Source organism: Rissa tridactyla, chromosome 3 (assembly GCF_028500815.1).
Source record: "Rissa tridactyla isolate bRisTri1 chromosome 3, bRisTri1.patW.cur.20221130, whole genome shotgun sequence".
NCBI classification, from domain to species: Eukaryota; Metazoa; Chordata; class Aves; order Charadriiformes; family Laridae; genus Rissa; species Rissa tridactyla.
Window position 1 is genome coordinate 93,807,833 of NC_071468.1, and position 22,071 is coordinate 93,829,903.

At 38.4% G+C, this 22,071-nt stretch overlaps 1 protein-coding gene across 1 annotated transcript in view; it reads right to left on the minus strand.

Annotated features, from left to right (window-relative positions):
- Nucleotides 1–22,071, minus strand: part of RIMS1 (regulating synaptic membrane exocytosis 1) — a 339,034-nt gene that overhangs the window by 218,711 nt on the left and 98,252 nt on the right. Inside the window, exon 2 of the mRNA XM_054194820.1 lies at nucleotides 2,283–2,496. Coding sequence (XP_054050795.1) covers nucleotides 2,283–2,496 — 214 coding nt within the window. The remainder of the gene's footprint in view (nucleotides 1–2,282; nucleotides 2,497–22,071) is intronic.

The following is a 22,071-nucleotide window of genomic DNA, read 5'->3' on the forward strand; positions in this document are numbered from 1 at the left end:
CACCTATTTCAGTTGAGGCACAGACATTAGCGGTGAATATGCCAGCACTTGAGCCCAAAATAGCTTGGCAGTTTTCTGAAATGGTAACTCCGCATTCACAAAGGATTCACTCCATCTCGCTCACTATACTTACGTCCAGTCTTAAGAGGTTATCTTTCGCCTATGCAAATTATTTCAAATGTAATGTCAAAAAGCTGATTCCACAAGAACGCTCTGAATTTCTGCTGCAGCCAGAAGTGAAACACAGCAAACCATAGAAATCAATATAAAATTACAATTAAAAAACTAAATTAGACTTCCTGAAGCTGATGGAAGGACCTTGCATGCAAAAAGTCAAATTGTTAACTGAAGACATTTTTATGAAATAAAGCTTTATTATACTTTATTAGCCACTCTACTTTTTAGCCTATTAGTAATTCTCAGTTCTTAATTAATTTCTTTTCTTGTCCTAATTTTGACAAGTCTTGGGTTTCCTTGCTGGGCTATATTTTTGAAGCGTATATTCAGCTAGGGAATGGGCAGGGCCCGGGTGTCAGGATTCCTGTTCTTCCCCCCTCTCCTTTGGATGATTTTTAAATTTCAGTTTTTTACATTAATATGTTTCCCAGATAACTAACAACATTATAATAATAAATGATAAAAAGCATGGATTCTAACCACTTTGTCCTCCTTTGGGAAAGCATCCAAGGAAGCAGAATAAAAAGAGAAAAGAAAAAAAGAAGAGAAAAAGAATAACATAGGCAAGTATTAATAGACAGATTTCGAAGAAATGCAATTCTAATAAGTCTCTACAAAGAGATAAAAACATAAAATTTAAAAAAAAAAGCTTTAAATAAAAAGATTACATTACTGCATATGTATCAAACATGTTTTCCCACTCTAACCCACAGAAGCATAAACAATATAACAAACAAAAGGCAAGTTACATAATTTGTTTATGTCACTTTTCCATTTTGGTGACTTGAAACAGTTGGTGAAAAATAGTTAAAATAGATTCCATTTTTTCGTGAGTAAAGATAAACTGTACCATATCCACTCTAATTAATAGTATAACGTAACATCTCCCAGTAAACTACGTTTTCATAGACTTGCTCTAGTGCCACCACCTGCAGGTGATACAATGTAATTCATCTATTTATATTGAAATATGAATATATGAAATTTTTTGTCCAATACAACTACATAATTTCTTCAGAATGAATCTGAATTTAATTTAATGGACTCTCAAGTACATCGGGGCTAAGGTAAACTTCCAAAATAAAGGTGAAATAGTGTTTTTCTCTGAGGTTTTTTTTGTTGTTGTTGTTTACATGAAATTTCAGAAGTCACATTCAGTTGATGTTTCGCCCAAAGAAAGCGAAAAGGCCATAAACTAGTTCCGTCGTGAACGTGATTACCTGCTATAAAATTTGTGACCACTTTTAACTGAATTTATATTGATACTGATACAAAGAGCATCGACGCATTTCCCCTACAAAAGACTGGCACCTTAAGGCCATATGAGAAAGGTATCTCATCTCATGCTAGATAATCAAACTATTCATGCAGTAAAAGGGTGTTTGTAAAATGTTTTATAACACACCATAGTACTAGATGATCAGCCAAAAAGAATCCCTGGATGATCGTCTCGCGGACAGTGAGTAGCCAGTTCCTTGTAAGGGACCGGCTGAACAGAGGGTATTCTCAGACACCCTTCAGTATCGTGGACACCTACTGGAGCTCACTGCGTGTGGATCAGAGGGAGAAAGATCTGTCTCACCTGGCTGGAAGTAGAACACCTACACCAGATTAATCTATAGTTTTACGTTTAAGACAAATTCAAAAATAAATCGACAGGACACTCTCACTATGGTAAAAGTGGTCGGGGGTTTTTTCTAACCAAAAAAAAAATTGACTGATTTTATCTAAGAAAAATCTATAAGTATATACAAAAAACTGTATAAAAAAGAATCTAGAATGAAATAAGAGTTCAATAAAAATTTCTCAATGTGGAGTTTTACCTGAGCAAAAGGGTTTTTTTCTTTCATTCTATGCATAACAGGTATGTCTTCTTAAAGCTATCACTCAGTAAAACTATACACAATGTATTCTTTAATTTTAATTAACTCTGGGATTCCACAGCCATTAAATACATTATTCTTCTTTATACACACCTCATAGCGAAGTGATGAATGAAACACCTCAGTAAAATGAAGCATGAAATGCCAAACTTAAGGTGAACAATCTGCAGTGTGACAATGTCAAGGAGGCTTTTTCTTAAGAGTACACATCAGAAGACTTACATTGTTTGATCGCAGAGAGACACGACCTCCACATCGAGCACAAAACTTGGTCCGGCAATAAGAGCATAAATGGCCACAACCATCTGCAAACTTTGTTTTATGACAGATTCCACATGTTGGAGCATCATCCTTGTGCTCTCCCTGGTAACGGCGGGCTTCTTCCCCTATCTTTCTTACTTGCTCTTTATAGCTTTCAAATTGTTGATGCAACCTCCTGCATAGATGAGAAAAAAGTTTATATAGCAAGAATAGGAGGAAATACTACTACTGTGTATTTCTTTCAATTTATAACTCTACCTAATATTCTTGGCATGTTCACAATAATAAATGTACCTCATATCAAACACACACTGCACATGGAAGACTGTATAAGAGAATCTGAAGGAAAAAATAACAGACATACGTATTCCTATTACGTTTACTTCAAATCTCGCGAGCAAATCATTTCACTTGACTAGAAATTGATTCAAATATAAGAAGATGGCAAAAAAATGCATAAACAGAAGTATCTACCATGTACAGAATAAAAGCAGAAATATAACTGCCTAAACAAATTTGCACTGCTTTTTAATCAACGTTATTTGTACAGCAGACATAATAAAAATATGTATAAATTAATTTTCAGTTACAGTATCACACTTCTATTTTCATAAATCTCAATTACTAACACATATAACTTAAAGATTTCAAAACATGCTTTACAATCACACTGGCCCTACAAGAATGTGAGAGCAATTTTCTATGTCAAATCTATATATTAACAATCTGTTGTATTCTCTCCTGTTAAATATGAGAGACTACTAACTGTAGTCCCTCAATACAGCCATTTCTTCCAGCTTAGCTATGGGAGGATATAGGAGGATTAGCAAGTATTTAGATTCCTCGGACGAACACTGAAGGTGTTCAAAGAAGTAGCACTTCTCCTCCAGCTGCCCCAAATAACAAACAGCCTGATATTATGCCCACCAACTGGCTAAGCATCCTGCTGCCCAAAAGACCCAGCTTCTAATCACAAGCTCAGGGAAGAGCACTCGGCCCTCTAGCCTTCACTTTCTCTTCTATAATTCAGGAATAATAATAATAATTAAATATTTTGTGATAAAGTCTTTCTTATCATTATGATGTTATCTCTGAGGAAAAACATGTTCTCCTGTTGGTTTCTACGAGATTTACTTGGCAAAGATGAAGTTCCAGAGGGGAACCAGCACTTCCAAAAGGCACTTCCAGGCACTTCCAAAAGGGGCAATCCAGTTCCTCTCCTGCTCCCAGCTGCTTTCTGTTACTGCTCCTTAGGCACAGATTTGGACATTCACCAGATCCCTCTCAGTGAGCTAACCCATGAACCTGAACCAACAGAAAATTAGTTCTCCTACAAAAAATAAAATAAAACAAAAATTGTTTTCCCATCATTTTGATTCCCGAATCACTCTGCTCTGAGCAGGGCACTGGAGACCTGGGATGAAGGTAGGCAGAAATAAAACGTACCAGTAAAAGGCAGGATCACCCTTTTTGCAGCAACAAGCTCAGCTGCCATGAATCTTACTTTACCCCATCCTGAAGCTTAATTTGAAAGGACTGTATTTCAGCTGTTAGCTATCTTACTATTCATGAAATCACAGGAGAAAGAAAAATTTCTGTAGGTGCACCAGGAGAGCACTGAAACCCCTGACCTGTATTTTCATGAGCTTGAGCAAAGACCTGGGACAGCCCGAGTGGGAGAGTCCAATAGGGCACATTTAACAACGCAGTCTTATCACCACGCTATGTGGAACCCACCGGCTTTTCACCCGCTTTTCCAAATGTTGCTTCAAATTTACATCACCATGGATAACATTAAAAAAAAATCATGAATGGCTAAATAGATTATTAATAAGAACAGGGAATCATAGAATGGTTCGGGTTGGAAGGGACCTTAAAGATCATCTATAGTTCCAACCCCCCTGCCCTGGGCAGGGACACCTCCCACTAGACCAGGCTGCTCAAAGCCCCATCCAGCCTGGCCTTGAACACTTCCAGGGATGGGGCATCCACAGCTTCCCTGGGCAACCTGTTCCAGTGCCTCACCACCCTCACAGTAAAGAATTTCTTCCTAATATCTGATCTAAATCTCCCCTCTTCCAGTTTGAAACCACTACCCCCCATCCTATCATTACACTCTCTGATAAAGAGTCCCTCCCCATCTTTCCTGTAGGCCCCCTTCAGGTACTGGAAAGCTGCTGTAAGGTCTTATTGAGTTTAATAAATGATAACAGTAGGTGTGTTATCCATAGAGGTCTTGATGATATACTTCACTACCTGTTTTGAGCTACCTATTCCCTGAAGCATTGAGACTCACACCATTTAACCAACGTATTTCTAGTGAGACAATTCTGTGTTTCTGTGGGATTTTGTGTGTGCGTATGTGTCTCTGTGTGTGTGGTGGACTTGTTGTGACTTTTAAGATATAAGTAAACAGTGTTATATGTATGAAATTCTGTTCTGGTGAGGTGGATATTTTTACTTTAAGGTGATATTCAGGGCCTGAAAATGATAATTCAACTTAAACAACAATAATTGTGGTAAAATACACATATTCCATTTGGACAGGAGTATCACTGCTCACAACTACGTAAATCAACAAACTCTCATACTAAAAAGAGTGACTTTATACAGGCCCATTCTAGTGAGGATGCAGAAATAGCAAAATCTAAGAAGCCAAATAATCTATTCTCCCTCACTACAAACATGATGCGTTATACTTAATGCTTTACGCTAATGAAAAACTTGGCAGGAGTAGCAAAGGGATTTTTTGTTTTATTTTTATTTTTTACTAACCTGCTTAAAAAACCTTTGCAGTATTGAGCAAGATGAAAAAAGTAGGTCAAAAGAATTAGGCAAAATACTGGAGAAGCTTAATACTTTTGGCCACATTATTGGATTACACATATGATTTAACTTATCTTACACGGCTGCTCACTTATAATGCATAAAAACAACTGAAGACATTCAGGAATTTGTACAATAACCAGCTTAAAGAATGCAATTAAATAACGGAGAGGTCTGTAGGTAAATTTCTTATTACACTTATTACATCAAATATTCTATTAAAAATGAAACCATGGAAACTAAATTCAGTTCTCCTACACTACAGCAAGACTAAAAGCTCTGGCTCTTCACTAACGTGGAAAGGGAAGATAATAGCAAGTACTGCTCCTCTTCCTGTTCTTTTCCAATTACACAGTCTACCTTTGATTTTTTTTCAAGCTTGTATGAAGCTTAGGAAGTGTATTAATATAATGATCTTTTGCCTTTCTGTGTCCACAAAGGGGTAGATGAACACACCAGCAATTAAGCAAAACTTAAGTGAAAGGAGATTTCATTTCTTTATACATAACTATCACTCATTTATAGATGTCTTACTTTCTGCATCAGTGTAAGACCCTTTTTACCAAGAAGGGTTCAAAACCAAGTGCTTATCTTGCAGGTCATACTTGGCATTACTGGAGAAATCCTAACATTTTATCTACAGCGGGAAGGGAATTGGAGAAAATGGATGCAGAATTCACAGAGCAGAAAGAATCTTACGTAGCCCGTGGCAGGTCTGGTTCAATTACTCCTTTTGCAAGGTTTTAATCACCTTTCCCACCATTTTGAGGAATGACAAGATCTCAATATCTATGGCTATTCTATAACAGCGACAACAAATCCCTTCCAGCAGTTTTGCCTTACGCAGAAGTATTATTTGCCTTATGCAGAAGTATATTAAGTATTAAGCAAGAACTAAAATGCAAATGGATACTTTTCAAGTTTGCTCCTTAACTTCCAGGCTATAGAGCACATTTTCATCAGATGCAAGGAAAATTTAAGTCCATTAAATATTCCTTAATGTAGACAAGCACCTAAAGGTTAGGTTAAAGACTTAATAGCATATGATATAACAGCTTGGGGGACCCTTGAGGCAGATATCAATTCAATCCTCTTCAACAGAAAGTGCAAGCAGGCTACTACATAAGAGCAATAAATGCATATATCCCCACCATTTTTCATAACACACCCCAAAATTCATCTAGTTCTACTACTGAGGTCAATGGCATAGCCAAAAAGGGGAGGTTTCCTCACCCACACAGCCTCCAAAGAAGGGGAAAAAAATAAAACAAAAGATTAGAACAAAAAACAGAGGAAACTATTCCAGGATTTAACACTGGATGTATATAAATAAGTCAACTGAAGAAATTTCATAGAAATTTTCCTTCAAAAGTAAGAAATACAGGAGGCAAAGGATGGCCAGTGGGAGCGATGCACTGCGAGTGTACTCTTCTTACAGACTCCATGCACACCAGGACGCAAGTATGAAATCAAATCCATTCAGATTTTATAGTACCTATTAATAAATAATTGTTAAAATCACCTCTCAGGTGTGTTCTGTAACAATACAGTAACAAATACAGTAAAAACCACTATTTAGTTTTGAAACGTTGACAAGAAAAAAATTACCAAAATGTTCTTATTAAAAATTTTTATGTTTGAAATTGGTATCTTCAACAGATTTCCTTGAACATATATTTTACAACAGAAAAAAAAATTCTGAAGCGGAAAAAATATCTTCCAGTAATACTATTCTGTAAAAGCCTTTTGTTGTTGTTTGCTTGCTTGTCTGATTGGTTGGTTGTTTTGGGATATTTTTGTGGTGGTGACTTTAGCAGACAGTACATAAAAGTTAATGACCATTCTTGTTACTCAGTTTAAATGTCCTTTGACTTGAAACTGCAAATCTTTGATCCCACCTGAAAGAAAATGTATTCATTTATCTGTTCCTTAAGATTTGATCCTTTAATCCACAAATCTGTCAGTAGCTGTTGTATAAGAAAATAAGTAAAAACTATTAGATAAAAAATTTGAACTAATTAGAAAAATATCCCTCCAGGTCTAGATGTAGGAAAACATTAAAATTCTCATAAGTTTACATACTTGCATATTTTACATATTTAATATTGTATCGTTAATATTTTTAATATTTGCATTTTAATATCACTGAACTAGAAGCCCCTTATTTTTTGTCCTGTATCGCTCTAGCCACATTTCTTGCTTAATGGATCTACCTTTTTTAACATACTGTCTCAACGCCATAAAACTTGGGTACCCCCATGAGCACCTCTTTATAGAATTTGCGTGTGAAACTTCACCCTTTGCTAGAAACACAGAAGTGCCTGTGCCTTTGGAGCATTCAAATCACCAGCAGCAGCGCCTGATGGCCCAAGATTTCAGGACTGCTCCGCCTTTTATTATGTGGTAAACTTACTTACCAGGCAGGAAAGACCTCTCCGCATATAGGATTAAAATCATTCTCCTCTTCATGGAGAAACAATAGAAAAATATCTACAAATGCAACAATACATTTGAGAACGCAGCACAGAGAAGCTGAGAATCTTGAAGGATAAGCTTTCTCTAATGGCACCACTCAACAAAACAGCCGCATCCGCATAAGTTGGCACCTATGCGTGTAAGCAAAAAAAGATCATACAATGGGTGAATCTTCGGGCACATCAGATCTCATATGACTAAAAAAAATATCTTCTGTTGCTAAAACTGTGGAAGAGACTGAGCCGCCTGGAGAGGCACATCAGCCTCGGGACTTTACCGTACATACGTGAGAGGCTGGCGCCATCACTGGCAGCGAAAGACAAAAACCAATACACAGTTTTCATGTGTACAGTGAAAGACTTAACCCATTCACCTCAACCGTATGCATATACCTCAACATGTGTTGAGTTTTCTAGGGTTTTTTCCCCAAGAAAATATGGTGGGTTCCTCTCCCCTTTTTCTTCAAAGGCATTTCACAAAAAACCTGCTTTAGCTGTGTGTCATACGTGTACCAAATTTCCATTTGAATATTCAGTATTTTACATTGGCAGTGTAAACTAATAAAAAAATTTGGCAATTCCTCAAAGTTTTACTCATGTCTTCATGTACTTATTAAAAACTGTAAGCCTTGGAGGACGCTCATGTGATAAGCGTCTTACATACCTTAAACTTCTCAGACAGCTCACTGATATCATTAGGAGGACAGACAATGAACGTTGAGGTAACCTATAATATTGACTGATCAGAAAGTGATATATCAAACCCCACAGAAGTTATCATTTATGCTGTTGGGTCCTTTTGAGCTGGCACAAGATATATATTTATACTCTGCAACGATCTCCACTAAGCAGATATTAAAATTATGACCCAGGAATGTGATTTTTATTAACAGACTATGTTACTGCTTTTTTGCTCTTTTAAGTTCCTATAGTGCATACCTATCTGACATATCCACACATATACACTGAAGATTAAAAAGTGACAAAATGGTGCACTTGCATATTTATGCTCTGTCTGCACGGACTTTCTTAAAATGCCAACCATTTTTACATTTTAAATGATTTTTAAATGAAGTATGAAACTATATTTTTTACTTACTTAAAAATCCAGCAGATGGCACTACAGATTGCATTATCACTCTCCCAAGTCAACTCAAATGATTCTATCTTGGGGCTTTTAAACACCTGATTTAACATTATAAAAATATTATGCCCTGTCATGAGTTCAAGTTAGCAGAAAAAGTGCCACCTCCTAAGTGAGATATCCTTAAATGACTATCCACTGGCAGCTATTGCATGTATGAAAAAAGCTTAGTAAAATGCAGTGCTTTGCCCTGTTCACCCACGCCACACAAACACATAATCACACAATCTTTTTCATAAAATAAGTGATACTTTTACCAAGTTCTGCTCACAGCGCTTTTTTTTTTTTTTATGGTAAATAAAACAAACAGAAAAAATTATCAAGAATGCAAATTCAGATTTGTTTCCACATACTTTCTTCTGCTGTAGATGTACAAAGACTAATATTTATTAGCATGATGGTAGAGTAACATATTTAGACAAAACAGCCCGACTTCTAGCGCTTCTGGATATTTAACATGCCCACGAAGCTGCTGAACTGTGGCTAGGTCTAAGAACCTGTAGACAAACTTCAAGCCGCTACGCCGAACCTGTGATCTAAAAACCGTTGTTCAGCAGCTCCGTGAAGCTGGAATTACCTGGGTCTCCCCGGGTGCCTCGCTGTTCTGCCAGAGCTGCGGGTACTCATCTCCTGCAGATGTTCCCAGAGGCAGCCACAGGGCACCTCGCTGTTGCCTCAGCCCCACTAGCACCTTAGCTGGGAAAAGCTGTCAACTCCTGATGGGTTTGAGGAATACAGGCTTTAAATGACAAAGCCAAGTCAGGCAACCTCAGCAAGATGCTAGGGACAGTTTTGTCCGAATAAAGGGAAATGAGGAGCTCAGGGGGAATCTAGCACATGCCGACTAGAACAGCTGAAGTTCAGTGAAGAAATCTAGATGTATTTGCTGGTTACTTCATGCATCATCACATCACATGTAAATCTGTTATTAAAATTCATACCCTCTGCACAAGTAGGACAAATTAAGGTTGAATAGTAAATAAACACATCTAACTCTTCCAGCTCCCGAGTACTTGCCGTAGCAACATCCATGTGTTAGCATATTTGAAGTCCAGGGTACTTTTGGATGTTTGGGGTGTGCTGCTTTTTAGCACGGATGATACGTGGTTTGGTGGTTTGATGAAGATCAAATAACTGATGAACGTACCCATATTGCAAAATATTGTACTTCTGGGTGAATTTGGATGTTATGTTAATATCCCTTTATTATTGCTATCACTGTACTTATTTATTCAACATGAACTACCATTTTAAGAATGGAGTATATTATTTGCCCGTAAATAACACTCACCGAAGGCGAGCAAGACATGGATCTGGGTAAGTTGCGAAACAGGTAGGAACTAATCAACTAATCTGCAGAGCAAAAAAGGTCATGTTTGTGTAAGAATAGCATTAATCAGAGGTCTGCAAATGGAAGAGTTAACGGCTTCCATATCTTGAGGGTGTTGGGTTTTCTCCACAAACCGGCTGCTTCTAGCCGCTTTGCTATTACCTGCTGTCCAACCTCTCACTTTCTCACTATTCACATTTCCTGTAGGTCTTGTCTCTCCCTCCTACACAGTTTTTTTTAATAAATATATCACAATAATTATTATATATGACATACCCTATAGCATGTTCTATATCCTATAATAAAAACAACAAATATTCCACAAATCTCAGATTTTGCCTCGACTGAAGGTTTCTTCATTCTCCCCTGTTCGTTCAAGACACAACTATGTATCCACTCTATTATTCTCTCAACTTGGTCTTCACCTGCCACTCATGACATTTTTGACATCACCAGCAATCACCTGAATCCTGCTGGGCCTCATCCCTTTCTCCTCCACATGCCAAGATCTCGTCTTCCTCCTTGTTTTATTGGTGCAAACACAAATTTGACTATGCTTGTAACTCATAGGTCTGTTTTCTACCTCACATTTGCCTCCTTCTGTCCAAACCACAGTGTTTGGCATAGATTACTGCCTCCCATCATGTCTGACCTGTACATCAAATTCCATAAATTGAAATAGAGATTTCCTTGTACCTCCAGCAAACTTCAACCACCAGTTCCATTCTGCTTGCCGCTCAGGACCAATAACTACTGTGCTACACTGGACTCACACCTATTTACACCTTCACCTCAAAATGCTGTATGAGCCCCAGAGATTAATTTTGTAAGTTAAAAAAACAAACAAACAAACAAACAAGCAACAAAACACGGAAGTTTAGCTAATTTCATATCCGTCCAGCTTCAACATTCAGCTATCAGCAGCTCATCCCTAAATTCCTTTTCACAACAGTGCAAGCCTGTCCTGCTGATAGTCTAATCACAATGCTGCAACAAATATAATCTAATTTATTTTAGCGCTCTCTTTGTATTTCTCTGATGAGCCCCCTTTTCTGCTGCATAAAACATAAATGGCTTATCTTCACCTTCAAAGACTTTCACAGCCTATTTCCACCTTGCCTGTCATTTTTCATTCAGTACTGAGACGCTTCTGCTCAAGTTAAACTTTCAAGCAAGAATCTTTGTGGTTTTCCCCTTGTTGCTCCTAACATGGGAGTATTAGCAACACCACCATCCCATTATCCTCCTTCAAACTCTCCTTTGCCTTGATGCCTACAAAGATCTGGACAAAAATTAGGTTACTGGTATGTCAAAACTTTTACTTATCAGGCCAGAAAATACAGACTCCCCTATTTGCTCCTATTATTTTATTATTTGCTTACTACTTACAATGCAGGCTGCCCCTGTGGCAAAGACTGCCTTTTTTTCCTGCGTTCATAAAAACCCTCACTCAGAAGGGTTATAGTCCATGATTTTATGATTCTAGTCATTTAACGTTTTGGTTTCCGACCCTCAGGCAATATACTCGTACTTTTCCCCAGGTCAATGAGGGACAAAGTGTTTTTAGTGAATGTTGGTATTTTCCTGTATGCCCATGACGCTAGGAACCAGGAGCAGCATAACCATAAAGCATTTCATTATGAGACTCATAATAAAGTTCAGGATTGGCAGAGACGAAGGTTTCACTTACAGACCTCACACGGGAGTTTAGACCTGGCCACCACCGCTAGAATTAGAAGTTGTTCACAGGTAACAGATACTTTTGCCCTCTGTACAAGTTATCTTAATTCCAATCCCCTCATATAATCTCTTATCAAGCGCATACTACCTGGCAGCATCCTAACAAGACCGTACAGACACCGTGGTTAGAAAGTCCCCCTCCTCACCACATCGGAGCAGAGGCACACCAGCAAAGTGGTGTGGGCTGCGCCTTTATTCACGGGGCCCTTTTCCCCAGCAGTAACAACCATTTTCAAGCTAACATTCTACTAAAGGCTGGTTTTGCGCAAGATCATAAAACAAGCTCATTAAGTACCTTGCATAAAACGTCATTTTTCAGCTTCCTGGAAGTTTCCTAATGTAGGTTACTGGAAAAACTTTATTTTCGTATACTTCTATTTGTTTCTTTAAAAATAACCACAGCCCACAAGCAGACTTCCTCCTTACACAACTGAAGAACTGTGAGTCAGAAATGTACAGTATCTACAATAAGGAATTTGCATTCCAGCTTCCCACAGTTCCTCCCAAATGATCATTACCCTTTCTGAGGTATAAAAGATACAAAAAACCTGATAACTAAGCAAACAATGCATAACAGTATTAAAAAAGGCATAGCTGAGGAATTCAAAAAGAAACTGTGTATGTCTTGTATTAAAAAGCACTTACACGCTCAGATATATTTGCTACTGAAGGAATCGGTGCCTTCTGCGGAAAAAATAATGATTATCCCTTCTTTGTTTCATACATTCTTATGTCATGGCTTTTATGAAAAATGTAAATAATTTAAATCAACTGGTTATTTCTTTTTTTTTTATTCTGAGTTCATAAAAATGTGAAAAGTGATACCACTGCTAAAAAGATGTTCCATTCTCCTCATGTGACTATTTCCACTACCTTAAGTAAGAGTACAGTTCCTATGCTTTATGGTAACTGTTTGCAGAAAAGCTTAAATTGCACAAGTTAAAATCTTATTTTTCATCAAAAGTGTTTCAGTAGCATTAGGAGGGCTTTTTTGGAGGGAAAATTGTTAAATTTCAACAGTGAAGAATTATTTGGAATTTGAATGTTTTAACAGGCTAAAATACTGAAACAAGACTGAGAGAGGAAGGAGACAACACCTTTCCACCCAGTACTGCTCCATCCCAACAACCTCTCAGGACCTAGAGCCCTTGCGCTTTTGGAAACCTCGGTACCCCCTTCCTTGGCCTTTTTAAGGAGGTATAAGTGCTCCCACCCAACTGCTGTTATGAGCTGGGATCTGCAAACACATTCTCCTAGGCCAGGGCACAAGCCTTATTCATGATGTCCCAGCTGGCTTGCACAAAACAAGGAGGAAGACCTCTAGGTCACAACACAAACGTGGAAAATACTGACAGGGCAACACAAATCTGGAATACAAGAAATACAGATGAAATATATGATCCACCCCTCTGAGGTGGAGAGGGAACTGCAAGAGATGGAGATTACACCAGGGTGGAAGAGGCTTCAACTGACTGTCTTGGAGAACAAGAACCTTGTCAGAAGTGGTCACAGCAACAGAAGTCCAGCCTTGTAGACTAGTCATGAGAGCAGGTTTCACATAAAGCCCCTCAAGTAAGCTGGAGATGTAAGTACAAGCAAAAGAGTTAGTATTAATGACTTTAAAGATGTTAATGAGTTAAAGGATGGTTAGTGGAAAATGGTGGCAAGGAGCTACCCACTCCCCTATCTTCCTCATACAGGAAAAGGAAATAGCTCCACTAATCTAACAATTTTTTAATATTATCCAAGTAAAATTTGTAATTACACTGGACAGAAATAATTACACTGACCACAAATAACTACACTGCTCAAATTTGGTGACACAAGGCTTAATATAATATGAAGTCTCATCAGGTGAGAGAGCTTGCACATATATCCACACCCAAATAATATTCATAAACATTTGTCCCTAAGCCCCTTGGACACAGCTATTTTAAAAACTACAAGCAACAACCAGAGTCCTCAATGGTTTCTTCACTCACATCCGAACATCAAATTCAACAAAACTTTACTTTTTGAAAACAAGGAAGTGACAAGTTGTGGTACAACATGCATTATCTTTGGTCTCCTGGAACAGAGCCCAGCATTCCTCTAACATGCAGACCCTCCATGCCTTAGGGCAGCAATTGTCTCGGTACCGCACTGCAGAAACCAAGCCGTATTTGATAAATGTTCAGCCCATCTCCTTCTTTTACCATCCTATTTTAGCTACAGCATCTGCCCTTCCAGCTATTGTTTGAACTTCACTTAGTCATCGTCAGTCCCACGGGTTAGACTCCTCTCTCATCCCACTACTGCCAGCTTCCCAGGCAAGCAGACTCTTGTGTCCTAATACAGGCAACTCAGCACTTTGCCAGAACAACACGTAATAGATATATAAAGGTACGTGAAGTGGTATCATGCAGAGAGCAGACATAGCTCTACCCGCTTTCTTTATACTTTTGCACTTCCCTGGGCAGCCCCAATAGGCCACTTTTGGTTCTCCACACCTAACATGACCTAAGGAAGGGGAATGGAGCCAAACACTGCCACCACCATCACAAAACTGGGAAAACAATCTTGGGAGCCGAAGAATTAAAAAAAAAAAAAAAAAAAACCACCAGAGAGGGGTGGGGAAGAGAAAAAGCCTCAACTGTAAAAACAATTAACTGCAGGGGACACCAAGCACAGCACCACAAAGACCTCCACAGAGTCATCAGAGTACTCAAATAGTATTCTGTCCAGAGGCATGGTAGGATGTTGGAGGCCCCAAAGTCACCAGGATCCTCTCTTCTGCTTCCCAGTGCTGTACACGGACAGTTTGGCCAGAGACAGTAGAAGAGTGGTGAGAACACCCTACAACGTCTCAATGCCTTGTCCTTTGGTCTTAACCAGTACGGGCATTTTTATACACCTCTTACCTCTGTGGACAACCTCACCAATATCAGTCATCTCCCAAACTCTGCTGCACTTTCCTGTTTAATTTCTTCACCATTCAGCTCTCCTAACACAGACGGTGCAGCAGGAGAGCAGCCGGTTTGCTCTGAAGAGTTGTCACCAGCTCCAAGTGCCAGAGTTCAAAAAGTTTCATGAGTTCATACACGTGATGCTGTTAGCAGCCTGAAGGTTACCAAATGCAACCTCTTAAATTATGGAAATAATCCTAATATCTCCAAGTTCCTCTCTTACTGAATTGTTAAAACAAGCATTCAGGGCCAAGCATTATCTACCTAATAAACACTATTAAAAAACCAACCTATTAATCTTTTTAAAGATTGCTGTAATTACTCATGCATCGAAACTGCACAAGTAAATGAATATATTATTCTACTTGCAGTATTCACACACTACCTGTTGCAGGAAAAACAGTCACAATCACCAAGGGACAGCAATACTCAGAAAACCACACGGTGAACCAGTCCAGAAAACCGAATGGAGTTAGACACGAATCAAGGACAAAAATCTGAGCCCACACAGTTGCATTAATTCTTATGGATTAAAAAAAAAAAAAACAAAAAAAACCAAAAAAAACAGCCAAAAAAAGTAGCAGAATCAGAAGCTTAGGAAGAGGGTGGTAAAATCATTTCCTGCAGCAGAAGTGCTAGCTTGAGCTGCTCTTGCAATCGCACTTGTCAAAACCAAGCGTTTTAAGAAATAAAGTCCTAGCATTTTTCAAGGTGCAAACTTAATATTGTTCGTTTGTATGTGGCTTTAACTGAGACACGTACCTCTTGGAAAAAAAGGCTTTTCTTACTGAAAATCAAAATAACAAGATTTGTTTTAAAAGTGAATTTTAGTTCTCTAAAATTTGTCAGGTCAACAGTTACCATAAGATCCACTGTAAAAAGAGACCTGAGGAATTTTTCTCCTACCTGGTGCGTACCCACGTTATCAAACCCCAACAAGGAGACCACCTTCCAGCATCTCTGCAATTCACGACAGCCTTACAATTTAGCCCCTGCTTAAATGGGAAGCGAGATAAGTCATCTCTTCTTTCCCCAGTTATTTCAAAGACAACCAACTATTTGAATACATGTAAAAAAAATTATTTATATAAGTTTTATGCAAGGCTTACTTAAAAATATTAAATCAGCGCTTACTCCGACACCAAGAAAAGAATTATAAAAATATTAAAGGCAATTAACTAAGGTTACGTTGCCTTTTTTTTTTTCAGTGAAACATTTTCATTCTCTCTGCTTTCCTTATACAGTGTAACAGAAGAACTGTTTTAGTACAGGTGTATGGCAGAAAGCAAAGATCCCAAAGACACCCAGCCATGCTAGTACCATTTGTGAGATTACAGGGCATATCTTTTTACATTACTGCATTTGCAGATACAAGTAATTTTCATACATGGTTGCTTATTAAAAAAAAAAAAAAAACAAGCCCTAATTATGTTAGACACAAGCTTCTTTTATAAAACCTTCTAATAAGGACTGCTGTGAAGTTCCTCAAAGAAAGTTTCATCAAGATGCAGAGGGAAACTAATTACTGCCTTCCCCAGCCAAATCAACAGCTCTGGATTTTCTCAGAGCAACATGAAACCACACCATTTGTAAAATAAGTGTGCTTCAACGTGCCCGAGAATCAAGAGCACTGATTAGCAGCTGAGGAGGCAATGACCTCTAATGCAGAGAACGAGTACCAAATCACTCTGTGCATTTTTTGTCGCCAAGACTGAGCCCCGCCGAATCAACAACTGTAAAAATGTGGGGAAAGAATAACTGGAAGTACCAATCAAATATAACCAGTTTAGAAACAGGTATAAAAACTGTGCTATCTAATCCTGGGTGGGTTTTAGGTTTTTTTCTTTATTGTCGCTTTGCTAGCTAATAGGCAAGATGTTTCCATCTCTAGTTTTATAACAGGCCATAAAAAGTTGAATATTTCAGGTACTGGATCATGGTTTTCCTTATCAGCTGCCTAAGTGATGTCTTCATTTTCTTCATTTACCTAAATATTACTGACTCTAACCTGGCACCACACTCTCTTCCACACATAGTATAAAAGACACGCAAAACGTGCCTCCTGAATGAACTGTGTCAGCTCGTGATGGCATAACACTGCTTTAATGCCATACTTCACTGAAAGAAGCAAAAAATGATCCTGGAAGCAGTAGTCTTGGAGCCCCATAGGAAATTTCTCCAGTAAAATACTGTTTTGTGAAGTGGCTCTGCCAGCAAATGCTCCTTAAAATACATTAAATCAATGAGTAAAGAATAACTTGATTTATTTTCTCTTCAGAAACATCAGCTTCATTTTATTATGGAATACAAATATCATTTATTTAAGCTAAACTTCACCAAAATCATATTTTTGTGAACAAACAAAACCTAATCTGTTTTCAGAGTGAAGCAAAAGAGAATTAAATGGTGTTCTCTTCAATTTATTGAATTAATTTATTGAATCACATATTATGGTACTGTGGGCATGTTTTTTTCCTAAGGATGGTCATCACATGGTAACCAACCAGCCATAAAATGGCAAATGACTGAAAGTCACGTAAAAAAAAGTGCAAAAAGCCTGAAAGGCGGTGGGGGGAGTTTACAGTAGAAAAGCTCAATTTAAGGACTGGAGAGGAGAAAAAAAATAATGATCTGAGGGCTGGAGCACCTCTGCTATGAAGAGAGGCTGAGAGAGTTAGGGTTGTTCAGCCTGGAGAAGAGAAGGCTCCGGGGAGACCTTATAGCAGCCTTCTGATACCTAAAGGGGGCCTACAGGAGAGATTGGGAGGGACTCTTTATCAGGGAGTGTAATGATAGGACAAGGGGTAACAGTTCCAAACTGAAGGAGGGGAGATTTAGATTGGCTATTAGGAAGAAATTCTTTACTGTGAGGGTGGTGAGACACTGGAACAGGTTGCCCAGGGAGGTTGTGGATGCCCCATCCCTGGAAGTGTTCAAGGCCAGGTTGGATGGGGCTTTGAGCAGCCTGGTCTAGTGGGACGTGTCCCTGCCCATGGCAGGGGGGTTGGAACTAGATGATCTTTAAGGTCCCTTTCAACCCAAACCATTCTATAATTCTATGAATGAAAATCTTAATGAAGAGGTTTTAAAAGTAAGGCACAAATTTACACCTATAAAAGATCACAAATACAGGTACCAGTATTTAGCTCTGTTCCTCTGGATACAGAACTGCTAACCACTAGACGTATTAATGAAGCAGTGCATGACAGAGAAAATAAAAGAGAAGCCCATTTATCCAACTGAACAATATTAATTAGTAGCATTGCTAAATTCAGCTGGATGAATCACATAACCCTGGCATATTTGTCCTGATCGACCAAGCTACCTACAGCAGAGACAATCCAAGTCAGTGGACAGCAGAACAACCAGCCATCAGATGGGACCACACAAAGTCTTAAGAGATCTGCTGTCGTTTACAGGCACTTGGTTCTGTATGGACTTGCACTTTTAAGCTGTTAAATCAGTTTGGAAAACACCATGCACAGCAGAACTCAGGGAAGCTGGCAGAAGATGACCACAGGATTATATGGCTTTGCTACAGGTACACAACTGTGAATTCCTGTTCTTCTTTGCTCCCATCAAGAAGCCACAGGAAACAGAAGCTTATGAGCACCTCTTCTAAAATTTAAGCTTTTGAACACCTGGCAAGTCAAGATTTTTGCATCTTAAAATACTACTGAATGAAAAATTCATCATGTCTAATACCCCAAGTGTTGCCGTGGGCTCCTCTACTTCTAATTTAGTGATGCAATCATTTTTCATACTATCTGCTCCCCTGCCCCCAAAATTTAATTGCATCGTGACAGTTGGTGATGTGATATTTTTTTGGTGTCAATATCACGAGAGATTGAAATGCTGGATTAAAATGGCATCAGCCATCACTAATGCCAACACTTGCAAATCATAATGTATTTTATCTGTCAAACCAGTTTCAAAAACAGTTCCTTAGTGCAACCTTAATAAAGTTACAATTAGCAACCAGGGTAAGAACAGACCTTGCTATACTCTGAGAATATTGTTTTGTTACAGTCACGCAGTGGGAAAAGATGCTTAAACACATTACGGTCTGCCACGAACAGTGCAATGCACACAAGCAAGAAAAATAAAAATAATCCCCAGTGCTGCAGTATATTCATTCTGTCATCTGACACCTGTTAAAAAGTTTGGAAAGTTGAGAGGTGTGGGTACTGGTTCCACATAACAGGAAATTACTTCGGAGCAATGTTTATTAAAACAGCTTTCTGAAACAGTCTTTCTCACACATGCATTTGGAAAAAAAAAAAAAAAAAAAACCAACAAAAAAACCTAACACAACCCTAAGTATTTTTGGCATCCAATGTGTTAAACAGATGATAGGTATCAGATGGCAATACAGGGTGAGCAGCAAAAATATGACAAAGCACAGTGGTCTGTAAACAGAGCAAAGCTACTGAAATTCTAACTACCATATGGTGGGAACAAACAGGACACGTGCAAAACAGGAAAAGATCTCACAGTGAGGGGTGTGATAGGAGCCAGCAAGATGCAGAACTGAGAAAAAATTACAATAGGACTGCAAGCACAACAGTGATAACGTTTCAAATTAATTATATTCAGCTGAGGCTCAGTGTGTACAGTATGTCTTCTACCTAAAAATAATTTAACAGCCTCGCTGAGAGCATCTCTAATTTATCATCCTGTTCACTTTCCTTTATAATATCCATATTACAAGGAACAAAAAAGGTTCACACATCTATTTTAAATATACCATCAAAGTGCTTTGAACACAAGCTTGTCTCCAGCATTATTTAATTCTCTTCATTCTTCCGGATGCCAAAGTAAACACAAATGAAAAGCATATGGCATTTTAGTGAATTAGAAAATTAGAAAAGGAGAACATTAACTGGTTTTATTTTATGCTTTAAGCACGGCACATAGTAAAATTAAAAATTTCAAGGCTTTTTATATTTGTGATTTAATTCCTTCTTTTAATGTACTCTCTACTGAAGTTAAATGTTCTCAAGAATACTATTTGTAAAAGAAAACCCGTAGCGTGCTCTCTACATTTTTATTACCTATTTTTTCCCCAAAATATCACTGTTCATAACTGTTTTAAGAAAATTGTCTTGAGCTTGAAATTATTCACAGTAGAAAAATTGAGCCTCTTTTGTGGTGAGCATCCTTACTTCCTGATGTTCAAGCTAAGAATTAAATCACTGTTAACAAAGAATTTTTCTGCAAAGCTCCCTTATCTGATGAAGTTGTTGAATAGAAAGTATGAGCCCAAAATTAGTATAAACTATTTTTCCTTTGATCTTAACCTCTACAGCAAGGCCTATAGAAAACCATGACATCCAATTTCAGGTTTTCTTCTCCTTTCCTTTCAGTCTTCTGTCAACAGTTTGGTTAATTCCCAAGCTTACTATTTATGCCCAAACTCCTCCGAAAAGACATTCCCATAAAGAAATTTAGTCCACACAGTTCAGTACTGCTAATATATCAAAGTATGGATTTTACTCCTGTAATAACGCATATTGGAAAATTGTCATACGGACAACACAGCAGAAGGACACCAAGAGGGATGCTTCAGTAACCACGTGCTCGTTAATTACATCTACCAGATCCACTGGGGTTCTCTCCTGAGGAGCCACACTAGTCATAGGTACGATTTTAAGAGAAGGAAAGCTTCTGCCAACCCATTTCCCATTTAAGTCCTGACAGAAAACCCCTTGGGCTCGTTTTAAACCAATAATATCTTAAATAACAGGAGTGAGTGTCCTTTGGGAAACGCTGCATAAAGTCTACTAACCTGTTTTATGATTCTGCCTGCTATTCTGAAATACCCATAAATTTGTCAGAGAGACGTTTCTCCAAAGGTTTTCCTCGGTTAATATTTTTTCTACTATTCTGCAGTGGTTCTCACAACAGCCCATTAAGCAATGTGCCCTCACACAGCTTCAAGCTCCCTGGTCATTTTTGGCTGTTGCAGGAGCCCACGGGCTGGTGAGCCATCATGTGCAGTAAGGTCAGCCCTCCAGAAAATTTGGTCCCGTGCCACAAAAGGCTCCAGGTACAAATCTGACACTCCAGTGTAGCTGCATCCGTAGAAAAAGCACTGATATTTTTTCAAATGGCCAAGCCATTATTTGTTCCAGAATACTTGGTTCTAACCATGGCGTTAGTCTCCGACCTATTGTCTAGCAGAAAAAGGTATTTCATTCCCCTTGGCTAGCCCTTTAGAGAGACAAAAGCTGTAAGGATTTAGTTCCTGTCATAGCTCAGTATTTTCTTAACCTAAAAATGGATTTCCAGATGGAGCTTGATGTAAAGGAAGAATATCAGTCTTTTATATCAGGATTTCTTATTGCTTGAGCCAGCAGCCTCTGCTAATCTAAGCAGAGTTCTTGTGTTTTTGATGATCACTGACTTGTCCTGCCAAATTCACAGATTTTCACAACCACATGGAACAGTTGTAGAACAGGACCACTATTTTGTAGTCTTGTTCTGAGCTATGTTTTTTAAAAGGCAGTCCCTCTCTTTCCTTGGGGTACATGACGTAAAATCTAAAACTGTGTGTCAAGAGTGCTTAAGTGACATTTTTATCCAGCACATGGTACGATATCCTCTAAAAGCAGAACAGAACGATGAAGAGTGAAGCTGTATGGGTACCTAGAGAGAGATCCTTCAAAACAGAAGATGACAATTTCTTATCAGCTCTCTCCACCCAAGTGGAACATCTAAAAATTTCTTACTGTCAGCTATAATCCAAACAGCCACCAGTGCACTTCTGAAGTAGAAGCGAAAATCTGGAGGCTTAAAGAAAATTCCTGGAGCTGGCCAACAGTGCAAATACTAAGACTTTTTCTACATTTCAAAGAAAATCACCTACCAAGCCATCTGTGCCTTGCATCATGCCTTGGTCTAAAGCCAGAACAGCAAAGAGGTGAGCTGGGCCCAGGACACTGACATCATCCAACCATGTCACTGACATGGCCTCATATCTGCCAGCTTCCCAAAAAGTAGGAAGTTAGGTACAACTTGCCAGACAAATCTGTCATGTTGAATGATGGTGTACAACAAATCTGGCTTGCTTGATGAAAGGTAGTACTTTTCCTACCTGAAAACAGACAAGGAGTAAGTATCTCTGGGTAGCAGCAACTCTCACCTTTTCTTCCTCTCAATGAATTGCCAAGATTATCAAAATAATATCCTGGTATGTCGAATATTATGTATATATTCAAAAAGCAGGAGAGAAAACAACCTGCTAGGACTGTACTAGCATGAAATGCTGTCTCTAACACTTTAGGACTTG